Source organism: Scyliorhinus canicula, chromosome 12 (assembly GCF_902713615.1).
Source record: "Scyliorhinus canicula chromosome 12, sScyCan1.1, whole genome shotgun sequence".
In the NCBI taxonomy this organism is placed as follows: domain Eukaryota; kingdom Metazoa; phylum Chordata; class Chondrichthyes; order Carcharhiniformes; family Scyliorhinidae; genus Scyliorhinus; species Scyliorhinus canicula.
In genome coordinates, this window is record NC_052157.1 from 21254945 (window position 1) to 21282458 (window position 27514).

The following is a 27514-nucleotide window of genomic DNA, read 5'->3' on the forward strand; positions in this document are numbered from 1 at the left end:
GGTGGTTGATGACCTCTTTTGTTTCTAAGCAGTTACTGTTGGGAAGCAGCTGTTAAAAATTGTATCATAATAAACACATTCAGAATGCGTCTACAGTAAAATTCATAGGCGGCATAATGTCCACTGTACAAAATGTTGCTATTTTACAAATCCATGATCAGTTTCACTGGTCTGCTGAGATCATGTCAAAGGGGTCGGTGGGGATGAAACTTTTAGCCCTTTCCAAAAAAGCTATTTTCTTTAAAGGGTAACTTTCTCTGGCGAGAGTATTGGGTTAATAACACATTTAAAATTAAATAAATAAAAATAGTTTCATATTGTATACGAGGCTCATCTTTGCACAAATTGTTCCAAATTGTAGCTGTTTAATTATTAGCTGCATCTGCTTGGCGATGCCACCGATCATCTTCCACTCCAGAATCATATTCTTCTTCAACAGGTTCCTTGGATGGGGCTCTAAATACAAAATATCTAATCAGTTCATCAGATAATCAATCTAATCATTAAATGACTTAATTGAGAAATCTACATGTTTTTATAACAAAAGTCCTCCCAAGTTATTTGGCACAGCAGCAAATCATCTGCCTGTGAAATCTAAAATGTATTTGACCTCTTTGACCTGACTTTGTCATTCTCTTAAACGATCTAAAATTGAAGAGGTGAGGGGTGTAACCAAACGGATTTCTCAAGCCCAACGTAATGATGCCAAACTGTAGCTAACGATCATGATCAGATTCAGGTAATGCTCGATAAAAGATTGTGCTGTTATCCAATGTTGATGCATTATAGCGACCCTTAAAGCAAGCAGCTTAAAATGAATCTACAATAGAAGCAATGATCCAGTACAAGTGTCAGCACCATCTAATGTGTTGTTCCCCCCCCCCCCCCTCCCCCGCCAAAAGTGCATGTGCCAAGCTTGAGGGGGTGGGTGGGTGAGTGGGGTGAACAGGGGGACACGACCACAAATACTGATGTATGTTTACAGGACAGAAAATATTTTACAAGCTGCAAGAGCATCTAAAAGGATGTCTCATAGCAACCAATTTCTATTAAGAGCAGAGCCACTTGGTAAATGTTGTAGGTAAAATGCTGTCAATGTGACAACCCACCCAAGACAACAAATGAAGTCTGAAAGAGCTGGTACAATTACAAATGAACTCAGACAGGTTTCGGAACCAGGCTATTCTCCATGGCTATTATGTCATTACCAGAATTAATGATCTTTCAGCTTAGTTGTTCAGCAGATCAGAGAGCGTTCCACTGCATGACTCCTGCAAAAGGATTTGGTCCCGGGTCCTGCAGGAGAAATTAACCAGCTGTTTGGGCTAATTAGTGCCCATCAGATCTAATTTGTGATATTTTCTCAACATGAATTCGGCTTGCGGGTTTGTGAGAAAACGTACTGCTACATTTCCCCAGGAATTGTATTCCATCTACCGAATAAAAGATGTTAAAATTACATTGTGGCAGGGCTATTTGCTGCAAGAAAGGACTTAGCCAGTCTATCCCATCTGCTTGTCGGAGAAAGGAAGAAAATAAAGCGCAATTTTACCAGAGTAGGATTGGAGGCAAATGAAAAAATATTTAAACAATAAAGGGAGATACTATTAAATAGTCTCTACTGTCTGTCACTGTGCTACCAAGATGGTTGATATATTGTTGCAGAAATCTGAAATGGCGTTTTGACTTGGTTTTTCCTTTCAGCAGCATCTGGGAAAAAGATCCATTGAACACAACATTGTGCAAGGGTTGCAAATAGCTTATCCCAGTTTGTCAGGACTGACAGGCAAATGTGGAAAGGGACGGCACGGTTGCCTCACAGCACCAGGCACCCGGGTTAGATTCTGACCTCGAGTGACTGACTGTGTGGAGTTTGCACTTTCTCCTCGTGTCTGTGTGGATTTCCTCCGGGCGCTCCGGTTTCCTCCCACAGTCCAAAGATGTGCAGGTTAGGTGGATTGGCCATGCTAAATTGCCCCCAAGTGTCCAAAGGTTGGGAAGGTCACAGGGATACGGTAGGGGATTGGATCTAGGTAGGGTGCTCCTTCGAAGGGTCGGTGTAGACTTGATAGGCCGAATGGCCTCCTTCTGCACTTTATGATTTTAACTTGCACGGTCCTAGACACTGCCACAGTCATGGCTTTCAGGGAGTTCACTGGGGAAAAAACTGTACTATTAAGCATCTTAAATGTGTTACTATCACCAACAATAATCTAATTCTGGAAATAATTTAAATAAACTGAGTGTTAAATAGAAGCCATTGCCAATCTTAAAAGCGGCCGGTTCTAAATTCAATGGCACAAATATGCAGATTAGATTAGAATCATACACAGATTTTGCACCTTATGAATCAGATTTGGTCAGTCTGCATTGTATCCAGAGCTACATGACCAGTGAAAATTTACCGTATGTATGCAGGTGGTTTCTTTCCATCCACGATGTCTTTGTCCACTTCTACAGCTACAATGTCAGAATTTGGCACTTCAAACATTGGCTCCAACAGCAACTTTTCCTGAAAATGCATTTTTCTTTCATGAATTGCTGTTTCATTCACCTCACCACCCACACCCCCAGAAAACAATCAATCAACCATGTAAAGCCCCCAAATTAGACTTGGTTCCCTTAGGAACATAAATATTTCACTTAATTCCTGCTTGAAGGAGCGCAGTGCAAGGCACTTCTTTGATCCTTCCGATCGAACAGGCCCTAATATCTCCATGCATGGCTCCTGGTCAAATTTAGTTTGATCACGTCATGGGACATTATGTTAAAGGAGCTGTAAAATTAGGTTGTTGCTTCTTTTTAAGTAGAAGAGTAAAATTCTTTGAAATATATTCTTCATAAGATTTCACAAAACAGCAGGGATACTAGAAAAACTCAGTCACACACATCTTACTGTATACCCCACTAGTCACCTGCCTGCGATATATTTCAAGTTTGAATTCAAAATATATAACTACTTGATGGATCTTTTTATTCCAATATTGAGCAAATACTCTACATTATCCAGTCAGGAGATTATATTTTCCAACACCATCCCCAACCCCTCACTCTTAAATTGCTCAAGGACAATAACCTTGTAAACTGGACTTTCTAATAACCTTTTCAGCAACTTACCATGATTGACCTAAGGCCCCGAGCACCAGTCTTCCTCTCCAGAGCGAGTCGAGCTATAGCTCTCAAAGCATCCTCAGATACATTAAGATCACACTACACAAAGTGTAACAAAATTGAATGTCAGTAACATCAAAACAAATATTTATGTCACAAATTATTTCCTCCAGATAAAATGGTTAGATTCAAATTGTAAGATTCAGGGGAAGTCATCTTTTTGAAAAGACAGGTTAATATTTAGCTCAAGTCTTTCAATTATTACCTATCATCCCGTTCGCCCAATAGGGTCTCTGGTATCATTTTCTGCACATAATAAGTAATATGTTTTGACTGATTCAGGTTATTTCCATTTAAAATATGACTGAGGGGAAGCTAATAGCACATTACAATTGTATTAACTGGAAACATGACTGTCACGGAATTTAATCTGGAGAAGTGTGAGGTAATGTATTTTGGGAGGGAAAACAAAGCAAGGGAACATTCAATAAATGGGAGGAAATTGAGGGGTGTAGAGGAAGTAAGAGACCTTGGAGTGCATGTCCACACATTCCTGAAGGCGGCAGTTCAGGTGGATACGGTAGCAAAAGGCAGCAAATTGAATTCTTTCCTTTATTCGACAAGGTATAGAACACAAGATCAGGGATGCATTGGTGGAACTGAATAAAACACAGGTAAGGCCACAACTGGAGCTCTGCATACAGTTTTGGCCATCATAGCGCAGCACAGTGGCGCAGTGGTTAGCACTGCTGGCTCACGGCACCGAGGACCCGGGTTCGATCCCAGCCCTGGATCACTGTCCGTGTGGAGTTTCCACATTCTCCCCGTGTCTGCGTGGGTCTCACCCCAAAACCCAAAAAGATGTGCAGAGTAGGTGGATTGGCCTAAATTTCCCCTCAATTGAAAAAAAATAATAGGTTACTCTAAATTTATTTTTTTAAAAGGTTTTGGCCACCACATTACACAAGGTACATATTGGTCTGAAAAGCATGCAGAAGAGATTCACAAGAATGGAAAATTACAGCTACAGTGAAAGATTAGGTAGGCTGGCACTGTTCTTAGAACAGAAAAGACGGAGGGGTGAAGTGTCCAAAATTATGAGGGCCCCGAGTGACAATAGACAGGGAAGAATCGTTTCCCCAAGTGGGGTCAATTACCACGGGCACAGATTTAAGGTGATTGGTAGAAGGATTCTCGTGGATATTAGGAAAACCTTTTTCACTCAGAGGGTGGTAGGTATCTGAAATTTGCTGCCTGGATTGATGGTTGAGGCAGAAACCATCCATTCATTTAAAAGGTACCGGGATCTATATCTGCAGTGCTGTAACTTGCAAGGGTGCTAGAAGGTGGGATTAGAATGGGCGGCTAGTTATTTTTCAGCCGACTCAGACACAATGGACACGTTTTTTTTCCCCTGTGCTATAACATTTCTATGGTTCGATATGCATTTCAATCAGAAAACTGCCATTCTTGAGCCAAAGGTACCACTCATGCATGAAGTTTGAAAACAAAAACTAAAAATGGATAAGCAGTAGCTGAAGTCCAAATGCCATTTCTGTGCAGCTGGTACCAGAAGCAAGCTACATAGCTGCATAGCACAAAGAACTTTGTGGAGATATTTCACTTTAAAACAAAACACAAAAATCATGCATAATTAAGGGTTAGGCTTTAAAGTTAACAATGGAAGTCTTTAATCATCATAAATTTCAGCAAACAGTGGTCCCAGATGTTTTAAAATCTTTATGAGCAATACAAATAGTAAAGGAAATGGGAATATCTGCATTCGAATGAGGAATGCGAAAATGATCCAAGGACGTTAAATGATCCAAGGACCTAAGCAGGTTTGTTAGTGGGCTGAGGATCATTTCATTTCTTCCCTCACATTTGATACAACAAACATCCAGATAAAAGGGAAGCTATCATATTTATCATGCAGATATATTAAGTCACCTCTTTAATAACTAACAAAAGAAGAGAATGAGAAGATTAGTGATTCACACCTTATCCATACTAAACAAAGCCTGGTACTGTGGGATTACAGCGTTTCGAGGTTCTGTTAGAATTCGCACCAATGTGTCCTCATTTAGGCTATGCAGTGGAACTATCACAGGCAGGCGTCCTACAAATTCTGGAATCATTCCAAACTCTATCAGGTCCCGGGCCTCGACATGTCGAAGTAATCTGTCCTTTTCTTCCAATTCCTGAACAGTATTGTTATCACCGCTTGTGTTCGCTAAATCAGCAGCTGCCGCCGCCCTTCTCCCTTTGCCAAGATTTGAGGGAGTGCCAAATCCAAGGTACTGTAGAGATAGAGACAAAATGTGACTGTCATGCAAGAAGCTTACTAATGCGTACAAATTATTTACTGACGCAAAAAGCCCCAAAATTTCAGCACCCCTATTCACAATAATAAAATCATAAAATATAGGAGCACAATTTTGCCATTCAGCCCATGGAGTCTGCCCCGCCATTCGATCATGGCTGACATACATCGCAGAGTACTTGGAAGTGCATGATAAAATAGGAGTTAGGCAGCACAGCTTTGTCAAGGGGAGGTCATGTCTGACAAATCTGTTCTTTGAGGGGGTAACAAGGAAGTTAGACAAAGGAGAACCGGTGTACGTGATTTATTTAGATTTCCAGAAGGTCTCTGACAACCACCGCATCATAGAATTTACAGTGCAGGAGACCATTTGGCCCATTGAGTCTGCACCAGCTCTTGGAAAGAGCATCCTACTTAAGCCCACATCGCCACCCTATTCCCGTAACCAAGTAACCCCACTTAACCCAAGAGCAATTTAGCATGACCAATCCACCTAACCAGCAGCACGGTAGCATTGTGGATAGCACAATTGCTTCACAGCTCCAGGGTCCCAGGTTCGATTCCGGCTTGGGTCGCTGTCTGTGTGGAGTCTGCACATCCTCCCTGTGTGTACGTGGGTTTCCTCCGGGTGCTCCGGTTTCCTTCCACAGTCCAAAGATGTGCAGGTTAGGTGGATTGGCCATGATAAATTGCCCTCAGGATCCAAATTGCCCCTTAGTGTTGGGTGGGGTTTCTGGGTTTATGGGGATAGGGTGGAGGTATGGGCTTGGGTAGGGTGCTCTTTCCAAGAGCCAGTGCAGACTCGATGGGCTGAATGGCCTCCTTCTGCACTGTAAATTCTATTAAAAAAATTTTTTTAAACCTGCTTAACTTTGGACAGAAAGTAAGAAGTTGCGTTTGCAGAGTGCCTTTCACATCTCGAGGGCATTCGAAAGAGCTTCGCAGCCAATGAATTACTTTTGAAGTATGTTCACTATTGTTTAATAAGCACACGAAGCTGCCAATTGGTGGATAGGTAGTATTGAGGAAGCAGGGGGGATGCAGATGGGCTTGGACAGGCTAGGAGAGTGGGCAGAAAAGTGGCAGATGGAATAAAATGTGGAAAAGTGTGAGGTTCTGCACTTTGAAAAGAGGAATGGAGGCAATGGGCGGGATTTTTGGGCGGGATTCTCCCAACGGGAGACTAAGTGCCGACGCCGGAGTGAAAACTGGGAGTGTTTCACTCCGGCGTCGGAGACCGCTCCTCGCCCCTTATTCGCCCAACCCCGGGGGGTGAAGAGCGGTGCCGCGTCATTTACGCGCGCCGGGCCTTGGTGCCGCATAAATGACGTCACCCGCGCATGCGCGGTTGCCGTCCTCCCTGTGGGCGGCCCACAAGACATGTCGGAGTGATCTTGCGGGGTGGCGGAGGAAAAGAGTGCATCTCTCAGAGAGGCCGGCCCGTCGATCGGCGGGCACCGATCGCGGGCCAGACCCCTTTTGAGCGCACCCCCCGGTGCTCGATCCCCCCCCCCCCCAACACACAAGCCGCCCCCGCAGCATTCGCGCGTTGTTCACGCCGGCAGCGACCAGGTCTGGTTGGCGCCGGCGTGAACACGTCGTATTGGGCAGGCCGCTCGTTACAAATGGCGAGCGACGATTCTCCGCGTGGCCTGCCGTAAATCTCGGCGCGCCGTTTGGGGGTGTGGGAGAATCGGCTTTTCCCTTGACCCTGTCCCCAACCCGAGGTGTTGGAAAAACTGCCTCCAAATTCTCAATTAAGCTATTATTACTGGACTCCCTGAGTATTTCCCCGGTGCCATCAGGAGCGGCGCTGTTCAATCCCGACCCCCTACACAAACTCTCTCCATTCTGACCCAATGGGAATCAACGCCTCTGACCCAGCTCCACACCTTAATGTTAGTATTCATGTCGAGAGGGCTAGATACAAGATCAGGGGCTGTTTAAGGCTCTGGTCAGACCCATTTTGGAGTGTTGTGAACAGTTTTGGGCTTCGTATCTAAGGAAAGATGGGCAGGCCTTGGAAAGGGTCCAGAGGAGGTTAACAAAGAATGATCTTTGGAATGAAGAGCTTGTCGCATGTGGAACGGTTGAGGACACTGGAGTTTAGAAGGATGAGAGGGGATCTTATTGAAAATTAAAGGATACTGCGAGGCTGGAAACAGTGGACGTGGAGAGGATGTTTCCACTTGTAGGAAAAACTAGAACCAGAGGACACAATCTCAGACTAAAGGGATGATCCTTCAAAACAGAGAAGAGGAATTTCTTCAGCTAGAAGGTGGTGAATCTGTGGAACTCTTTGCTGCAGAAGGCTGTGGAGGCTAAATCCCCAAGTGTCTTAAGACAGAGTTGGACAGGTTCTTGATTAATAAAGGAATCAGGGGTTATGGGGAGAAGGCAGGAGAATGGGGATGACAAAAATGATCAGCCATGATTGAATGGCGGAGCAGACTCAGTTGGTCGAGTGGCCTAATTCTGCTCCTATGTCTTATGGTCTTATATGTTCCTCATCCTCATGCCTTTTCCTCATAAATCCTGATTTGATCATGAACATCTCTCTCTGCATCTTTGATGATTTGATTGCCTGCAGGTGCTCGCATTCCGGGGCATCTCTGACTGTGTCTATATAAACATTTCTGGAACAAGCCTTTCCATTCACCTGAAGAAGGAGCCGTGCTCCGAAAGCTCGTGTTTGAAACAAACCTGTTGGACTTTAACCTGGTGTTGTAAGACTTCTTACTGTGCTCACCCCAGTCCAACGCCGGCATCTCCACATCATTTTAATGATGGTTGAGCTGATTATTCAATCAGTGGCCACAAAGGACATTATTTATAAGATTGATCTTCCTTTCGCTAAAATGCATTCCTAACCTCCCTGAAGGGTTGCATTATTTAAGGTGCTTAACAGTGTTCAATGTGTCACCATCACCCTCTTCTTCATAAAATAAAACCACTGTTTTATACAGATTATTCAGGGATAGGATCAAGTTTGGCTATGACAAAGTTACAACCAAATCTTTTTTTTAAATGCCAAGGGCCAATTTAGCGCGGTCAATCCAACTATCCTGCACATCTTTGAATTGTGGGGGTAAGCCCCATGCAGACACGGGGAGAATGTGCAAACTCCACACGGACAGTGATCCGAGGCCAGGATCGATCCAGAGTCCTCGGTGCCATGAGGCAGCAGTGGTAAGCTGCGCCACCATGCCGCCCTTTACAACCAAATAATATGCAGTCATTGACTGTCTATAATCACACATGTAAGATGACCACGTGGTAAGGATTGTGAAGAGGGAAAAGAAAAACAGCGGAACGCGGCCAATGGGAGTCTGATTCAGTTAGCAACAACCATTTCTCAAAGCCAAAAGGTTCAGGAGAAGTCAGGGTTCCATACCTTTTCATTCTTTCTCCTGCTGATAATCCTGTCCAGGCCATTGAAAGCACCAGATGCCACAAATAAAATATTAGTAGTATCCACCTGAACGGTCTCTCCTCGCAATTTTCTTGAATTCTTTTCTGGAACATTTACAATTGTCCCCTCAAGCAGCTTCAGTAGCCCCTACATGGAAAAAAGAAATTAATAATTTAAAAGAAAAATACACACACACACGTGAACGAATTCAACCAGAATTATTTCAAATTCATTCACGGATGTCACTGGCAAGGCCAGCATTTATTGCCCATTCCATATGGTTTTTAAGGTGATGGTGAGCTGCCTTCTTGGAACTGTTGCAGTGCATGTGGTGTCGGTGCAGCCCAGTGCTGTTAGGGAGGGAGTTCCAGGATTTTGACCCAGCAACAGAGAAGGAATGATGAAATAGTTGCAAGTCAGGATGGTGACGGGATTGGAAGGGAACTGTCAGGTGGTGATGTTTTTAAACATTATTCATTGACCCTGCCTCCATCGCTCTCTGGGAAAGAGAGTTCTAAAGATTCACAACCCTCTGAGAAAACAATTTCTTCGCATCTGTCATAAATGGAAGACTTATTATTTTTAACCCGTGTCCCCTCGTTCTAGTCTCACGCACGAGGGGAAACATTTTTTCAGTGTTCACCTGGTCAAGTCCCCCTCACAATCTTGTATGTTTCAATAAGGTCACCTCTCAATCTTTTAAATTCCAAGAGGTGCAGGCCCAGCTCTTCCAACCTTTCCTCAGAACAACACCCCCACCCCGCACCCCCCCAGCTCTTCCAACCTTTCCTCAGAACAACACCCCCCCCCCCATACATCCCAGGCTGAGTAAACCTTCCATGAACTGCTTCTAACGCATATACATCCTTTCTTAAATAAAGGGACCAAAATTGTCCACACTACTCCAGATGCAATTTCATCAACACTGCACAATTGTAGCAAAACATCACTATTTTGATATTCCATTTCCCTTCCTAATCATTTGCTGTATCTGCATAATTTATGTACCAGGGCGCCCAGATTCCTCTGTACCTCAAGAGTTCTGTAACTTCTCTCCATTTAAATATGCAGCTTTTCTGTTCGTCCTGCTAAAGTGCACAAGTTTAGATTTTCCCACATTATACTCCTTCTGCAAAATATTTCCCCAATCACTTAACCCATGTCCCTTTGCAGATTCCTTATATCCTCTTCACAACTTACTATTTTCATGAGAGAGTACCTTTAAGAAATGGGTGTTTATAAAAATAAGTAATGGGTGTTTATCAGTGATGTCAGAGTGTGGGTGGAGCTGGGCTGCCTGTCTGCTTTTACTTTTGCTTTAGGCTGTTTACTACAGGGTGTGTTTAGTTTTGTTTTAGATTTGGAAAAGCTGCAATCACAGCAAGATGTGTATGAATCTCTGCAAGCTTATAGATGTTCATTTGGTGATTTTAAAGTGATAACTGGTCTCAGTAATGAAGTTAAAACCTGATGTCAGGGATGTCTCCGATCGGCTGCAGGACATACTGAAGGGGGAGGGTGAACAGCCAGTTGACGTGGTGCATATAGGCACCAATGATATAGGTAAAAAAAGGGATGAGGTCCTACAATCAGAATTTAGGGAGTTAGGAGATAAGTTATAAAGTAGGACCTCAAAGGTAGTAATCTCAGGATTGCTACCAGTGCCACGGGACAGTCAGAGTAGAAATTCAAGAATAGTCAGAATGAATATGTGGCTTGAGAGATGGTGCAGGAGGGAGGGGTTGAGATTTTTGGGACATTGGAACCGGTTCTGGGGGCGGTGGGACCATTACAAACCGGATGGTCTACACCTGGGCAGGACTGGAACCAATGTCCTAGGGGGTGCTTTTGCTAACACTGTTGGGGAGGTTTTAAACTAATGTGGTAGGGGGATGGGAACCAGATAAGGGTGTAGTAACATTGTTGGGACTTTACTACAGGCCTCCCAAAAGCGAGCATGAAGTAGAGGTACAAATATGCAGTCAGATTATAGAAAAATGTAGGAGCAATAGGGTGATTGTGATGGGAGATTTTAACTTCCCCAACATTGAATGGGATTCGTGTAGTGTTGGAGGCGTAGATGGAGCAGAGTTTGTAAGGCGCATCCAGGAGAGTTTTTTTAGAGCAGTATGTAAATAGTCCAACTCGGGAAGGGGCCATACTGGACCTGGCATTGGGGAATGATCCCGGCCAGGTGTTTGATGTTTCAGTCGGTGATTACTTTGGGAATAGCGATCACAATTCCGTAAGTTTTAGAATACTCATGGACAAGGACAAGAGGGGTCCGAAAGGAAGAGTACTAAATTGGGGAAAGGCAGAGTATAACAAAATTCGGCAGGAGCTAGGGAATGTGGATTGGAAGCAGCTGTTTAAGGGTAAATCCACATTTGAAATGTGGAAGTCTCTTAAGGAAAGGTTGATTAGAGTGCAGGACAGACATATTCCTGTGAAAATGAAAGATAGAAATGGCAAGATTAGGGAACCATGGATGACGGGTGAAATTGTGAGACTAGCTAAGATGAAAAAGGAAGCATACATAGGTTCGAGGCAACTCAAAACTGATGAAGCTTTGGAGGAATATCGGGAAAGTAGGACGAATCTCAAACGCGCAATAAAGAGGGCTAAAAGGGGTCATGAAATATCTTTGGCTAACAGGGTTAAGGAAAATCCCAAAGCATTTTACTCGTATGTAAGGAGCAAGAGGGTGACTAGAGAAAGGATTGGCCCACTTTTTTTTTTTTTAAATTTTAGATTAGCCAATTATTTTTTTCCAATTAAGGGGCAATTTAGCGTGGCCAATCCACCTACTCTGCACATTTTTGGGTTGTGGGGGCGAAACCCACGCAGACACGGGGAGAACGTGCAAACTCCACACGGACAGTGACCCAGAACCGGGATCGAACCTGGGACCTCAGCGCCGTGAGGCGGTTGTGCTAACCACTAGGCCACCGTGCTGCCCTAGGATTGGCCCACTTAAAGACAAGAGGGAATTTATGCGTGGACTCAAAGGAAATGGGTGAGATTCTTAATGAGTACTTTGCATCGGTATTCACAAAGGAGAGGGACAAGATGGATGTTGAGGCTAGGGATGGATGTTTAAATCATGTTGTCATACGGAAGGGGGAAGTTTTGGGTATAATGAAAGACATTAAGGTGGACAAGTCCCCAGGACCGGATGGGACCTATCCAAGGTTACTGAGGGAAGCGAGGGTCGAAATAGCTGGGGCCTTAACAGATATCTTTGAGCACGGGTGAGGTCCCGGAGGACTGGAGAATTGCTAATGTTGTCCCTTTGTTTAAGAAGGGTAGCAGGGATAATCCAGGGAATTATAGACCTGTGAGCTTGACGTCAGTGGTAGGCAAACTGTTGGAGAAGATACTGAGGGATAGGATCTATTCACATCTGGAAGAAAATAGACTTATCAGTGATAGGCAGCATGGTTTTGTGCAGGGAAGGTCATGTCTTACAAACCTAATAGAATTCTTTGAGGAAGTGACAAAATTAATTGATGAGGGAAGGGCTGTAGATGTCATATACATGGACTTTAGTAAGGCGTTTGATAAGGTTTCCCATGGCAGGTTGATGGAAAAAGTGAAGTTGTATGGGGTTCAGGGTGTACTAGCTAGATGGATAAAGAATTGGCTGGGCAACAGGAGACAGAGAGTAGTGGTGGAAGGGAGTGTCTCAAAATGGAGAAGGGTGACTAGTGGTGTTCCACAGGGATCCGTGCTCGGACCACTGATGTTTGTGATCTACATAAATGACCTGGAGGAAGGTATAGGTGGTCTGATGAGCAAGTTTGCAGATGATACTAAGATTGGTGGAGTTGCAGATAGCGAGGAGGGCTGTCAGAGAATACAACAAAATATAGATAGGTTGGAGAGTTGGGCAGAGAAATGGCAGATGGAGTTCAATCCAGGCAAATGCGAGGTGATGCATTTTGGAAGATCAAATTCAAGAGCGGACTATATGGTTAATGGAAGGGTCTTGGGGAAAATTGATGTGCAGAGAGATCTGGGAGTTCAGGTCCATTGTACCCTGAAGGTGGCAACGCAGGTTGATAGAGTGGTCAAGAAGGCATACAGCATGCTTGCCTTCATCGGACGGGGTATTGAGTACAAGAGTTGGCAGGTCATGTTACAGTTGTATAGGGCTTTGGTTCGGCCACATTTGGAATACTGCGTGCAGTTCTGGTCGCCACATTACCAGAAGGATGTGGATGCCTTGGAGAGGGTGCAGAGGAGGTTCACCGGGATGTTGCTTGGTATGGAGGGTGCTAGCTATGAAGAAAGGTTGAGTAGATTAGGATTGTTTTCGTTGGAAAGACGGTGGTTGAGGGGGGACCTGATTGAGGGCTACAAAATTATGAGAGGTATGGACAGGGTGGATAGCAACAAGCTTTTCCCAAGAGTGGGGGTGTCAGTTACAAGGGGTCACGATTTCAAGGTGAGAGGGGGAAAGTTTAAGGGAGATGTGCATGGAAAGTTTTTTACGCAGAGGGTGGTGGGTGCCTGGAATGCTTTACCAGCGGAGGTGGTACAGGCGGGCACAATAGCATCATTTAAGAAGCATCTAGACAGGTATATGAATGTGCGGGAACAGAGGGAAGTAGACCTTGGAAAATAGGAGACAGGTTTAGATAAAGGATCTGGATCGGTGCAGGCTGGGAGGGCCGAAGGGCCTGTTCCTGTGCTGTAATTTTCTTTGTTCTTTGTCTTTCTGTTAAGAGGGTTCATTTTTGTCTTATCGATGTTGCAAGGAAAGATTAAGAGTTACTTTGAGAGTACTGTATTCTCTGGGGGATTTATTGGTTTGTTATTGATTGTTGTTAAGATATTTACTGTGGGTTTATAAAGTGTTTACTGGTTTCATAAATAAACTGTTTTAATTTAAAAGTACTGTAGATTTCTGTTGCATCACACCTGCAGAGTAGGGCCTTGTGCCCCCCATAACCACAATCTATTCAAAGTTGTGGGTTAGGTGGACTCCATGATACACTTTGTGGCTCTCTCAACCCTGGCCCATAACACTATCTTTGTTTCATCAGCAAATTTGAAAACCATGGATTTGGTCTCTTCTTCCAAATCATTGATATAAATCATAAATAGTTGAGGCCCCAGAACCTATCCCTCTGGCACTCCACTCGTTTCAGTATGCCACTCAAAAATGACGCACTTACACCTACTCTCTGTTACTGTTTGCTAACCAATCCTCAATCCTTGGTAATATGTTACCCCCCTACACCAGGAGCTCCTATTTTGCATTGAATCTTTGATATTTTATGCTGCTACTACCCCCTTAAATTAATGGACTTCAACTTTGCGAACAAGCCGAATATATGGTTCTTTATCAAACACCCTTTGCAAGCCCAAATATATAAATAGCACTGTCCTCATTCAGCTTCTTTGTTACCTCATCTAAAAATGCAATCAAATTAGTCAATCATGTTTTTCTCTCAACAAATTAGTGCTGGTCGTCTTATGCAGATGTTAATTTTTTTCTGGATTATTGACTCTATAAACTTCCCCACAATCAATGTTAAACTGACAGGTTTAACTTCTCTATCGCTAAAAAAATCTTTTTAGCCTGGAACATATAGTTTCTAGTCTTGCCCAGTTGAAGGCAAGTTTCCACCCCAATCATATCATCTCTCCATTCTAATTAATATCTGGTTTAGTCAATTTCTTTGTTCTCTGCAGGCAAAAAGTAAAACTAGGAACCAATAAATAATCATAGTCAATTATTTTGTTCCGTCCTAAAAATAGTCTATATAAAAACATTTCCCCCATTAGCCTATTTCTTTTTAATTGAAATTGCATATCACTTGCCTGCTGAACGCCTTCACCGCCCACATCACGTAGTTGATGAATTCCTGGCACACTGCCAATCTTATCTACTTCATCCAAGAATACTATTCCTGCAAAATAATAGATTTTGGTAAGACAACAGCCAGTTGAATAGAAGGTTCCACAAACAGCAATTAGATAAATGACCAGTGCATCTATTTGATGATGCACTGGTATAAATATGCCAGGAGAAGTAAAAGTGCGATTGAACCATTGCCGTGGACCCAAGCAAGCAGCTGAAGTCACAGTTTAATGTATCATTCCAAAGACAACACCAGGAACCCTCAACATTGCACTGAAAAATAGGGTTAGCATGGGTCAGTGTCTGTGCGGAGTCTGCACGTTCTCCCTGTGTATGCGTGGGTTTCCTCCGGGTGCTCCGCTTTCCAACCACAAGTCCCAAAAGACGTGCTTGGACATTCTGAATTCTCCATCAATGTACCCGAACAGGCGCCGGAGTGTGGCAACTTGGGGATTTTCACAGTAACTTCATTGCGGTATTAATGCAAGCCTAATTGTGACAATAATAAAGATTATCTATTAGCTCAAGATGGCAATGGGATCCAAAACCATAAACATTTGATTTTAAGCTCAATTCCAAAGAAAATAGGGTTTGTAATTTATCTCCAGCTCCATCTAGATACACCAAATAAAGTCCCTTTGGATTTTGGTTACTACTATAATGTAGGAAATGTGGCAGCCAATCATTTGGGGCAAATGATTTGGAGGCTAGCGTGACTCCTGATGGAGGAAATGCCATCCAAACGGTAGATGAGCTAACATGTAAGTTAGTTAGCAGCATCCTGGACCTGCAAGCCATACCACAGCTGAGGTTCAGAACAAGTCATTGGAAGAGTGGTTTATGGACAGTCAGAAACATACACCAGTAGGGCAACACAGTGGCACAGTGGTTTGAATCCCGGCCCTGGGTCACTGTGCACGTGGAGTTTGCACGTTCTCCCAGTGTCTGTGGGGGTTTCACCCCCACAATCCAAAGATGTGCAGAATAGGTTGATTGGCCAAGCTAAATTGCCCCTTAATTGGAAAAATTAATTGGGTACTCTAAATTTTTTTTTTTTTTTTTTAAAAGAAACATACACCAGGGTTCAAGTTCCTGTCTTGAAAGAGTACGGGAGGGCAGTCACAGGACTTTTGACAGATTGATCATGAAAATTCGCCAGTTCTACTGCTTGCAGGGCAGAATTCTGTGATCTCCAATGAAGCCCGGTTAATAAGAATTAAGGATGCAATAACGAGTAAATGCAGATTAATTTTAACGTGAAATATGGTAAATTATCAAGTGAAGTGAGAGTTCAGAGATCATGGGTATGATAGCATATAGGTTGCATGATTGAACTAGTATTTTAGAATTCTGACCAAAAGACTTGGAGGCACTAATTCAAATCCCACCATGGCAGGTGAGAATTTAAATTTAATTAATTAAAAAACCTGGATTAAATAGAAGCTCTAATGACAGTGACAATGAAACTGTCAGAATGTCATTTTTTAAAAAAATGTCTGGGTATGAATGTCCATTAGGGAAGGAAATGTGTCATGCTTACCTCACTGACCTCCGTGTGACTCCAGAGCCACAGCAATATGGTTGATTTTTATCTGCCCTGTGAAATGACCTTGAAAGCCATTCTGCTGCATTCAAAAGGGCAGCTCAGCACCATGTTAAGGGCCATTAGGGATGGGCAGTAAATGCTGGCCCTGCCAAGGATGCTCATATCATATAAATGAATTTAAAAAGTTCATGTTCATAATCAGATAAAATATAGAAACATCCGCTACAGTATTGCTTCTGCTCTTCAAATTACTTTAATCGTCCATTCATTTGTGCTTTATTTCTTTGCATTTGGAGTTCATGAAATAGCTTACATTGCTCAACAAATTCTGAATTGAAAAGTTGCCAACGTAAAAGGTAAACTTAACGATGAAACATTAAATTGTTATGACTGTGACTAATTTAATGAAGAAAATGATCATCCTCATGGGTACTCTGCCCGAAGTCAGATCCTTAACTCATAGCAGTCGTTCCGTATTGTCCTAGCCTGTACTGTTCTTTCATTTGCCAATAACTCCCTTCAATTTTCAAGCCTTCCAACACTGATATTCTCTTCCTTCTGTTTTTTCCCTTGAATTCTCCCTTTACAATGCCATTGACAAGTCAGTTTCCTTGTGTTTCTCGGTCTTTTCCTAATTATGTTCAACAATTTTTCATTCATTCACTCTTCACAGCATTTTTTCATTTGTTACTATTTCTGTCCAGCAGAACCTTTCCTATTCTCCTCCAAACCCACATTTCAAAATTTTTTGCAAGTTGGTCTCCTTCTTCTGGAAGGCCCGCGTCTCACATCTCGAAACACCCAAGTTGCTTTTTAATTTGGTTATTCAACCTTCCAGTTAACAAACGTCTTGTCTCACAACTACAACCTTTCCCTTTATTATCCTGATTCTAATTTTTTTTTTGTACCTTGCACCTGTTTCCTAAATACTTGAATTCTTACATCTGTTCTCATTTTCTCCAATGAATATCTGAATGATTACTGGTGATTTTGATTTGCGCATCCGTTCGGTTTTGCCAAATGTTAATTTTCATTCCTTTTTTTAAAATAACTATTTTTATTGAGTTTTTGGTTTACAGAGCAGATATATAAATACTGTATGAACAAACATTAGGATATGAAACAAAAACAAAGAAAGGAAAATAAAAAGTAAAACTAAAACTATTTACACATATAATAAAAGCAATTTGCTGCGTATGCTGGAATCTGAAACCAAAGAGAAAATGCCGGAAAATAGATGCTGGCTGCATCTGTAGGGAGAGAAAAAAGCTAACCGTTCGAGTGAGGCACAACCAAGAGTGAGTTTGAGAATTTGAAGCTAGGTGGGAATTCAAAGTTGGGTGGGGAGAAGGTACTTTTTAACCCTGGTAAGTGACTGGTAAGTAATTTTTCTTTTCATTGTCTAATTTATTTATTTTTTCTTTCTTTTTTTGTAATTGTAGTTGTATAAGTTTACCTAAGGTTAAAGAGATGGCAGGAGATCCCAGACCCGTGTCATGTTCCTCGTGTGCGATGTGGGAGTCAGGGACACGTCCACTGTCCCTGGTTCCTTCACGTGCAAGAAGTGTGTCCAGTTGCAGCTCCTGTTAGACCGCTTGACGGCTCTGGAGCTGTGGATGGACTCACTTTGGAGCATCCGCGATGCTGAAGACATCGTGGATAGGACGTTTAGCGAGTTGGTCACACCGCAGGTGAAAATTAAAATTACTGAGGGAGATAGAAAATGGGTGACCATTTACCGCTTTGGATACTGTTGAGGGGGATGGCTCACCCGGGGAAAGCAGCAGCAGCAAGGTTCATGGCACTGTGGCTGGCTCTGCTGTGCAGCAGGGCAGGAAGAAGAATGGCAGGGCTATAGCGATAGGGGACTCAAGGGGAATAGACAGGCAGTTTTGCGGAGGTAATCGAGTCTCCAGGATGGTATGTTGCCTCCCTGGTGCAAGGGTCAAGGATGTCTCGGAGCGGCTGCAGGACATTCTGTGGGGGGGGGGGGGAAGAGAATGTGAACAGCCAGCTGTCGTGGTGCACACAGGCACCATCGATATAGGTAAAAAACGGGACGAGGTCCTACAATCTGAATTCAGGGAGTTAAGAGTTAAACTAAAAAGTAGGACCTCAAAGGCAGTAATCTCAGGATTGCTAACTGTGCCACAAGCTAGTCAGAGCAAGAATGTCAGGATAGATAGGATGAATGCGTGGCTCGAGAGATGGTGCAAGAGGGAGGGATTCAAATTCCTGGGGCATTGGAACCGGTGCTGGGGGAGGTGGGACCAGTACAAACCGGACGGTCCACACCTGGGCAGGGCTGGAACCGATGTCCGGGGGGGGGGGGGGGGGGGGGGGGGGGTGTTTGCCAGAGCTGTTGGGGAGGATTTAAACTAATGTGGCAGGGGGATGGGAACCATTGCAGGAAGTCGGAAGGTAGTAAAACGGACAGAAACAAAAGGAAGTAAGGGGGAAAGTGTAAGGCAGAGAAGCCATAGTCAAAAATCAAAAAGGGTGACAGTACAAGGTACAGTGACTGCGGGAAGCTCAGTGAATAGGCCCAGTAATACTAAAAGGAATAAAACGGGAAGTAAAAACATTAATGGTAAGCGACACGGCAGATTGTTATATGAAGATATGGGTTCAACGACAAGGAAAATTAGGAGAAAAGTTAAGAGGAAATATAACTTAGGAGAGGTTACTGATAGAGGTGTTAAGATTCAAAACAGAGGTAAAAAAGCAAACATAAGTGTACTTTACCTGAATGTTCATTGTATTCGGAATAAGGTAAATGAGTTGATGGCGCAAATCATCGTGAATGACTATGATTTAGCAGCCAATACTGAAACATGGTTAAAGGATGGTCACGACTGGGAGATAAATATCCGAGGGTATCAAACTATTCGGAAGGACAGAGTGGATGGTAAGGGAGGTGGTGTAGCTTTGTTATTTAAGGATGATATCTGGGAAATAGTAAGGGATGACATCGGTGCTATGGAGGATAAGGTTGAATCCATTTGGGTGGAAATCAGGAATAGTAAGGTGAAAAAGTCACTGATAGGAGTAGTCTATCGGCCACCCAAGAGTAAAATTATGGTGGGGCAGGCAATAAACAAAGAAATAATGGATGCATGTAGAAATGGTACAGCAGTTATCATGGGGAATTTTAATCTACATGTCGATTGGTTTAACCAGGTCGGTCAAGGCAGCCTTGAGGAGGAGTTTATAGAATGTATCTGCGATAGTTTCCTAGAACAGTATGTAATAGAACATACGAGGGAACAAGCGGTCCTACATCTTGTCCTGTGTAACGAGACAGGATTGATTCATGATCTCATAGTTAGGGATCCTCTCGGAAGGAGTGATCACAATATGGTGGAATTTAAAAAACAGATGGAGGGCGAGAAGGTAGAATCAAATACTCGTGTTTTGTGCTTAAACAAAGGAGATTACAATGGGATGAGAGAAGAACTAGCTACGGTAGACTGGGAGCAAAGACTTTATGGTGGAACAGTTGAGGAACAGTGGAGAACCTTCCAAGCGATTTTTCACAGTGCTCAGCAAAGGTTTATACCAACAAAAAGGAAGGACGGTAGAAAGAGGGAAAATCGACCGTGGATATCTAAGGAAATAAGGGAGAGTATCAAATTGAAGGAAAAAGCATACAAAGTGGCAAAGATTAGTGGGAGACTAGAGGACTGGGAAATCTTTAGGGGGCAACAGAAAGCTACTAAAAAAGTTATAAAGAAGAGTAAGATAGATTATGAGAGTAAACTTGCTCAGAATATAAAAAGATAGTAAAAGTTTCTTCAAATATATAAAACAAAGAGTGGCTACGGTAAATATTGGTCCTTTAGAGGATGAGAAGGGAGTTTGAATAGTGCAAGATGAGGAAATGGCTGAGGAACTGAACAGGTTTTTTGGGTCGGTCTTCACAGTGGAAGGCACAAATAACATGCCAGTGGTTGATAGAAATGAGGCTCTGACAAGTGAGGACCTTGAGAGGATTGTTATCACTAAGGAGGTAGTGATGGGCAAGCTAATGGGGCAAAAAGTAGACAAGTCTCCTGGCCCTGATGGAATGCATCCCAGAGTGCTAAAAGAGATGGCTAGGGAAATTGCAAATGCACTCGTGATCATTTATCAAAATTCACTAGACTCTGGGGTGGTCCTAGCGGATTGGAAATTAGCAAACGTGACACCACTGTTTAAAAAAGGAGGTAGGAAGAAAGCGGGTAATTGTAGGCCAGTGAGCTTAACTTTGGTATTAGGGAAGATGCTGGAATCTATCATCAAGGAAGAAATAGCGAGGCATCTGGATAGTAATTGTCCCATTGGGCAGACGCAGCATGGGTTCATAAAGGGCAGGTCGTGCCTAACTAATTTAGTGGAATTTTTTGAGGACTTTACCAGTGCGGTAGATAACGGGGAGCCAATGCATGAGGTATATCTGGATTTCCAGAAAGCCTTTGACAAGGTGCCACGTAAAAGGTTGCTGCATAAGATAAAGATGCATGGCATTAAGGGTAAAGTCATAGCATGGATAGAGGATTGGTTAATTAATAGAAAGCAAAGCGTGGGGATTAATGGGTGTTTCTCTGGTTGGCAATCAGTAGGTAGTGGTGTCCCTCAGGGATCAGTGTTGGGCCCACAATTGTTCACAATTTACATAGATGATTTGGAGTTGGGGACCAAGGGCAATGTGTCCAAGTTTGCAGACGACACTAAGATGAGCAGTAAAGCGAAAAGGGCAGAGGATACTGGAAGTCTGCAGAGGGATTTGGATAGGTTAAGTGAATGGGCTAGGGTCTGGTAGATGGAATACAATGTTGACAAATGTGAGGTGATCCATTTTGGTAGGAATAACAGCAAACGGGATTATTATTTAAATGATAAAATATTAAAACATGCTGCTGTGCAGGGAGACCTGGGTGTGCTCGTGCATGAGTCGCAAAAAGTTGGTTTACAGGTGATTAAGAAGGCAAATGGAATTTTATCCTTCATTGCTAGAGGGATAGAGTTTAAGACTAGGGAGGTTATGCTGCAATTGTATCAGGTGTTAGTGAGGCCACACCTGAAGTATTGTGTTCAGTTTTGGTCTCCTTACTTGAGAAAGGACGAACTGGTACTGGAGGGTGTGCAGAAGAGATTCACTAGGTTAATCCCAGAGCTGAAGGAGTTGGATTACGAGGAAAGGTTGAGTTGACTGGGACTGCACTCGTTGGAATTTAGAAGGATGAGGGGGGATCTTATAGAAACATATAAAATTATGAAGGGAATAGATAGGATAGAAGCAGGCAGGTTGTTTCCACTGGCGGGTAAAAGCAGAACTAGGGGGCATAGCCTCAAAATAAGGGGAAGTAGATTTAGGACTGAGTTTAGGAGGAACTTCTTCACCCAAAGGGTTGTGAATCTATGGAATTCCTTACCCAGTGAAGCAGTAGAGGCTCCTTCATTAAACGTTTTTAAGATAAAGATAGATAAGTTTTTTGATGAATAAAGGGATTAAGGGTTCTGGTGTTCAGGCCGGAAAGTGGAGCTGAGTCCACAAAAGATCAGCCATGATCTCTGAATGGCGGAGCAGACTTGAGGGGCCAGATGGCCTACTCCTGCTCCTAGTTCTTATGAGTACAGATGACCCTGGGAGAAAGTGCAAACTCTACACAGACAGCTACCCGATGCCAGAATTGAACCTGGGTCCCTGGAGCTGTGAGGCAGCAGTGCTAACCACTGTACCACCGTGCTGCCCTTTGTGGCATGGTACATCTAGGGCTATCTAGGGCTTTGACAAAGAGTCATCGACTCGAAACGTTCGCTCTTTTCTCTCCCTACAGATGCTGCCAGACCTGCTGAGATTAACCAGCGTTTTCTCTTTGGTTTCACAATTAACACATATACCGGCTTCACCTATTCACATACATACATTGCAGTTTCCTTTCTTTCCTCCTTGCAGAATTTGCAGTAGCAGTTATGGTCCCCTGTGTTTCGTCTCCCACTGGTTTTCTCTTTGTCTTTTCCTCTTTCCTCCACCTTTTGTTCAGGTAGTTGCAACCCACCCCCACCACCCTGTACCCACTCCTGTTCTTTGGCTTCCTAGTTGTTGGCTACAACCAGGTCTTGGAACAACCAAGTGAATGGCTTCCACGTTTTGTGGAAGCCTTCTTCTGACCCTTGGATGGCAAATTTAATTTTCTCCATTTGGAGAAATTCCGACAGGCCGGACGGCTACTGTGCAGCGTTGGGTGGTGCTGGTGACCGCCAGCTGAGCAGGGTTCTCCGCTGGGCGATTAGGGAGGCAAAGGCAAATGTGTAGGCCCTCCTCCCCATTAAGCGATCTGGCTGTTTGATACCATGAAGACTGCCACTCTTGGGCATAGCTCCATCCTGATTTCCACCACCTTGGACATTGCCTTGAAGAAGGCTGACCAGAACCCTGGGGCAAGACCAGTAGATGTGGGCGTGATTGGCCGGGCCGCCTTGGCACCATTGTTCACTTTCATTCCTAAATTCGTACCTACTGTTACTAGCCTATATTCTAGTTCTGGTAATCCTTCTTTTGTGCTTGCTGCAAGTGCTTTGTCATTTGCATATCTATATGTTATCATTTCCTTGTGCCACATTTTAACACCAGGCTGTGTGTCAATATCTAATAAAAATAGCAGTACATACAATGACATGCTGAGGGGGTGCTACTTTTATTTACTTTGATAAATATGAATATTTGAATTAAAAAAAATCAAACTTGGTCAATCAGGATGCTGAAATTAAATGATTCAGACTTGAAGTTTATGATGGATAAAGTTAATTGTCCACAAATCCTACCTTGCTGTGCTTTATCCACATTATAATTGGCATCCTGCAGGAGCTTTGCCACAACTGATTCAATATCTTCACCCACATATCCGGCTTGGGTCAGGGTAGTACAGTCACAAATGGCAAAGGGAACCTCTAGGCATCGGGCAAGAGTCTGGGCAAGCAAGGTCTTGCCTAAAATAAGAAAAAAAAGAAAAATATTTTATTTTATAATGTCACCTTCTTTATAGCTAATCACCTCCATCCAAAGGTTGGATCAAGTGATACTACATCACCTCCACAATTATACTATGTATACTGCATCAGCAAAGAACACATTGAGTATATAAAGGAAAAATGCTATATAAAGTCTAAGCACTCAAAATTACTTATTGATAAAAAAACTTCAATTATTCTTAACATTGTATATTAGTTCAGCAGGGGATGCCGATGTAATGGTATTGTGCCAGCCTCTATGACTCTATAGATGTCAAAATAGTCTGAGCTTACAACCATTGTTACGATCCCATTTGTGAAACTGGACGGGAAGATCCCAGAATGGAAGCCTAGCTGAAAAGACCGTAATTTTTACTTTTTTAATTGAAACATGGTGGGACAGAGTCACAGGACTGACAATTAGTTTTTAACAACAATATTTTAAAAAAATTAAACATGAAAAGTTGGATTATTATACAATACCTCTTTACTCCAGCCTCCCCTCCAGCTTAACAAATAAACATATTAGAAGATCAACATGGATAACAAATTACATCTTAAGTTACAATGGTTTAGTTAACACAAAGTGCATATAATAATAATAATCTTTATTAGTGTCACAAGTAGGCTTACATTAACACTGCAGTGAAGTTACTGTGAAAATTCCCTAGTTGCCACACTCCGATGCCTGTTCGGGTACATAGAGAGAATTCAGAATGCCCAATTCACCTAACAAGCTCGTCTTTCGGGATTTGTAGGAGGAAACTGGAGATCTGGAGGAAATCCACGTAGACAGGGGGAGAAGGTGCAGACTCTTCACAGAGAGTGACCCAAGCCGGTAAACAAACCCAGGTCCCTGATGGCTGTGAAGCCATGAAGCCACAGTGCTAACCACTGTGCCACCGTGCCATCCAAAGGTGACCCAAGCCGGGAATAGAACCCGGGTCCTTGGTGCTGTGAAACAGCAGTGCTAACCACTGTGCTACCCTGACGCCCATGACGACTATGGTCAAATACGCGCACTCTACTCTGAACCCAAGTGTCTGTGGATTTCTCCTCAGAAACCTTCCAGTTAAAAGTTTCCAAATTCCACTCCCAATAACATGCTTTAAAATCTTCACTAAACAATAATTTCTATTAGCTGTTTGAATTCCAAACTTCAGTCCAGGTTTTACAAATGACACTTTTAAAAAAAACTTCGACTCTACTTTTAACAGCAAATCCAGTCCAGGATTTTATACCAACCCCTTTTGGATTTCTTTGCTTGGACTGCTATGCAAACTGCTCACAATTGCTTTAACTCTCCATGCAAAGACTGTATTAAAATTACATCAAATATTTCATCTTCCTCTGAAGCCTACTGTCCTACTTTAAAGCTAGTTATCATAATTGTCTCTTTAACTCAGAATACCTGTTCACTCTTCCTTCAATTCCTCTGAACATTACCTTGGTCTCAGTTCTCTTAACTTCAGATGTCTTTAAAGCTCTTTCTGTCCCAATTCCCTGGTTATCTGGATTGTATCTTTGCAACTCCCTTGTCCTGTCCAGTTGTTCTTGGCAGAGTTGACACCCCAGTGTCCTGTGTGTAACTCCCCACAAATGGAGTTAAAACTAAAAAGCTTCTCTATCGTACAAGGATCTTTGAATTTTGACAAGGTCATCTGGACTTGAAACGTTAGCTCTTCTCTCTCCCTACAGATGCTGCCTGAGCTGCTGAGATTTTTCCAGTATTTTCTCTTTGGTTTCAGTACCCAATTTATTTTTTTCCAATTAAGGGCAATTTAGCATGGCCAATTCACCTACCCTGCACATATTTGGGTTGTGGGGCAAGACCAACTCAGACATGGGGAGAAACTCCACAGTGACCCGGGGCTGGGATCGAACCCACGTCCTCGACGTCATGAGGCAGCAGTGCTAACCACTGTACCACCGTGCCACCCAGAAACATTAAATTAAACCCACATTAAACTATACCTTATTTCTAATGTTTACCAATACAAATATAAATCCCGTAAAACTACCTTTACTTGCCTAACACCATCTATCTGCTGGAACAGTCATCAACATCGGAATGGTCTTAAGTAGATCAATTCCTTTCCCTCTTCTTAATCCAGGTACTCGCTTGATCTTTCAAGAATTCAAATGATATTCAATTTTGACAACACTTGCTGAACTAAGACAAATGCATTGCAGTGTGTATAGTCACTGTAAAGCCTGATGCAGAATGGTAAAGAATTAGCTTCCATTGTTCAACTGACCTGATCCTGTGGGACCAAGTAACAGAATGTTGCTTTTCTCCAACTTTATGTCATCATGAGTGGAGTCAAGCACCTCTCCTCCTCGCTTCTCTTGGGGGATTGACTGACTTGCCTGCTGCTGCATGGAAGCTCCAAGTGCATTGCCGTGTGGGCTGATACCAGCAATCTGTAACAACTCTACAGGAAAGAAAAACAAGTGTTCACATAAGAACAAGAAAATCACAGTATTTTACAGCTAATTCTATATTGCAATCTAAATCACTTCATAATTTTTCTAATATGTTTGTAGCAACTGTAAAAATTACAATAAGCAAGTGATTTAAATAATGTGTTACTTCCGGAGTCTAAATATTTCTGCTGGCACAAATTTTTGGAAATAAATTTAAGAGCATCCAATTATTTTTTCCAATAAAGGGGCAATTTAGCTAGCGTGGCCAATCCACCTACTCTGCACATCTTTGGGTAGTGGTTGGGGGGGGGGGGGGGGGGGGTGTACTTATGCGGACACGAGGAGAATGTGCAAAGTCCATATGGTCAGTGACCCGGGGCCGGGATTGAACCCGGGTCCTCAGCACTGTGAGGCAGTGCTAGCCACTGCATCACCGTGCCACCCATTTGCTGGCACACATAATTAAAAAGCCATGTAAAATGAAATAGGACAAGAGAAAAAAGAGAGCACAGAAATCGCTGTCAACTATGTTATAAAACTAGCGCTTTCAACATCACAAGATCTTGAATCAGACATCTATAGAATTCTTATAAACATTACCAAGCTGCCTTAATTGATGTTAAAAGAAATGTTTTCTAATGATTTGGCCCAAAAGCAGAATTATAGAATTTATAGTGCAAAAGGAAATGAAAGAAAAAAACTTCCACAATTAAAGAGGGCAGGATGGGTGACCATTAATCAACATATGTCAGTGATGGGGAAACTAAAGGTTGTCCAATACCCAGTCTCAGTATTAAATATACAAAGCTGAGGAATAACGCAGGCATAGTAATGCCTAGTCTAAATAAAGTACATTGACTGAAAGAAAAATACGATAGTCCACTGCTGTGAACTTTATTCAACTGACAGCGAATGTACTTTAACCTTATGAGAAAAAGAAAAACTGAAAATGCTGCAACTCTGAAATAAAACAAAGATCTCTGCAATTATGGTTAAAAACAGCTTAAATCCCGATCTGCAATCCCCACCTACTGTTCACATCTCCAGGATGACACGGAGGGAAGATTTTGTTTGCTTCCCACAAACATGTCCATTTCCATCTTTGAAAATTCCATCCTTGTCTCAGGCAATGGGCTTGTGAGCTGTTTTAGGAGTCCATCATCATTTTTTCTCAGGGTGGAAGTTTGTGACGAGCTATAGAACCAACAACCATTTAGAAATGGACCCCAGCTCTCTGGCCTTGATGTGGTGCGTTAATAGATTCCAGTGTGGTAGTTATGCCATACAGACCAGGAAGGGACTCGATTGCTTTATCTTGTGTGGAGTTACCTCTAACCCAGTTGGGGCAATAATCAGGGGCGCAAATGTCCTCAGTACCCAAGGTTAGTTACAAAAGATAGCTTTGCTGGAATGCTCTGCATTCAGCTCACCTACATGTGAAAGAAATTGGGTCTATTGCAAAGTAAAATTATTACATACCGTTGGATACTTAAAGATACAGGGTTTCACAAATATATTTGTTGCATTTCACTTCTTTCACTTTTTCATTTCACTAATTACCTATAACCTGTTCAAAATTTGCTCAAAGAGTGACTGGATTTTCTTCTTCCCAAAGAACACATGTTACACTAGGTCATAATTTTCACTCTTGCTTTACCTACCTGGCTCAGATGCAAATACTTTATTATTTGCATCCCTTCAGCCTCTCACAAAAACTTTTTCTCAGTTATTGACACAATGAGATTTTTATTTCTCTCCATGGTGAAAGCTCAAGCTGAAACGGTTGGTGTACACGTTGATCTCGCAAGTTCCCAAATAACAAGCACCTTTAAC

At 42.7% G+C, this 27514-nt stretch overlaps 1 protein-coding gene across 2 annotated transcripts in view; it reads right to left on the reverse strand.

The window, feature by feature from the left end:
• Positions 1-234: 234 nt before the first annotated feature.
• clpxa (caseinolytic mitochondrial matrix peptidase chaperone subunit Xa) overlaps positions 235-27514 on the reverse strand; it is a 66284-nt gene continuing 39004 nt past the window's right edge. For both annotated transcript variants that reach the window (XM_038813186.1, XM_038813185.1), the window contains 8 exons: positions 25513-25689; positions 23069-23233; positions 14676-14764; positions 8829-8993; positions 5112-5411; positions 3118-3210; positions 2406-2512; positions 235-456 (listed from right to left, as the gene is read on the reverse strand). In XM_038813186.1, coding sequence (XP_038669114.1) covers positions 366-456; positions 2406-2512; positions 3118-3210; positions 5112-5411; positions 8829-8993; positions 14676-14764; positions 23069-23233; positions 25513-25689 — 1187 coding nt within the window. In that variant the 3' untranslated portion in view covers positions 235-365. The remainder of the gene's footprint in view (positions 457-2405; positions 2513-3117; positions 3211-5111; positions 5412-8828; positions 8994-14675; positions 14765-23068; positions 23234-25512; positions 25690-27514) is intronic.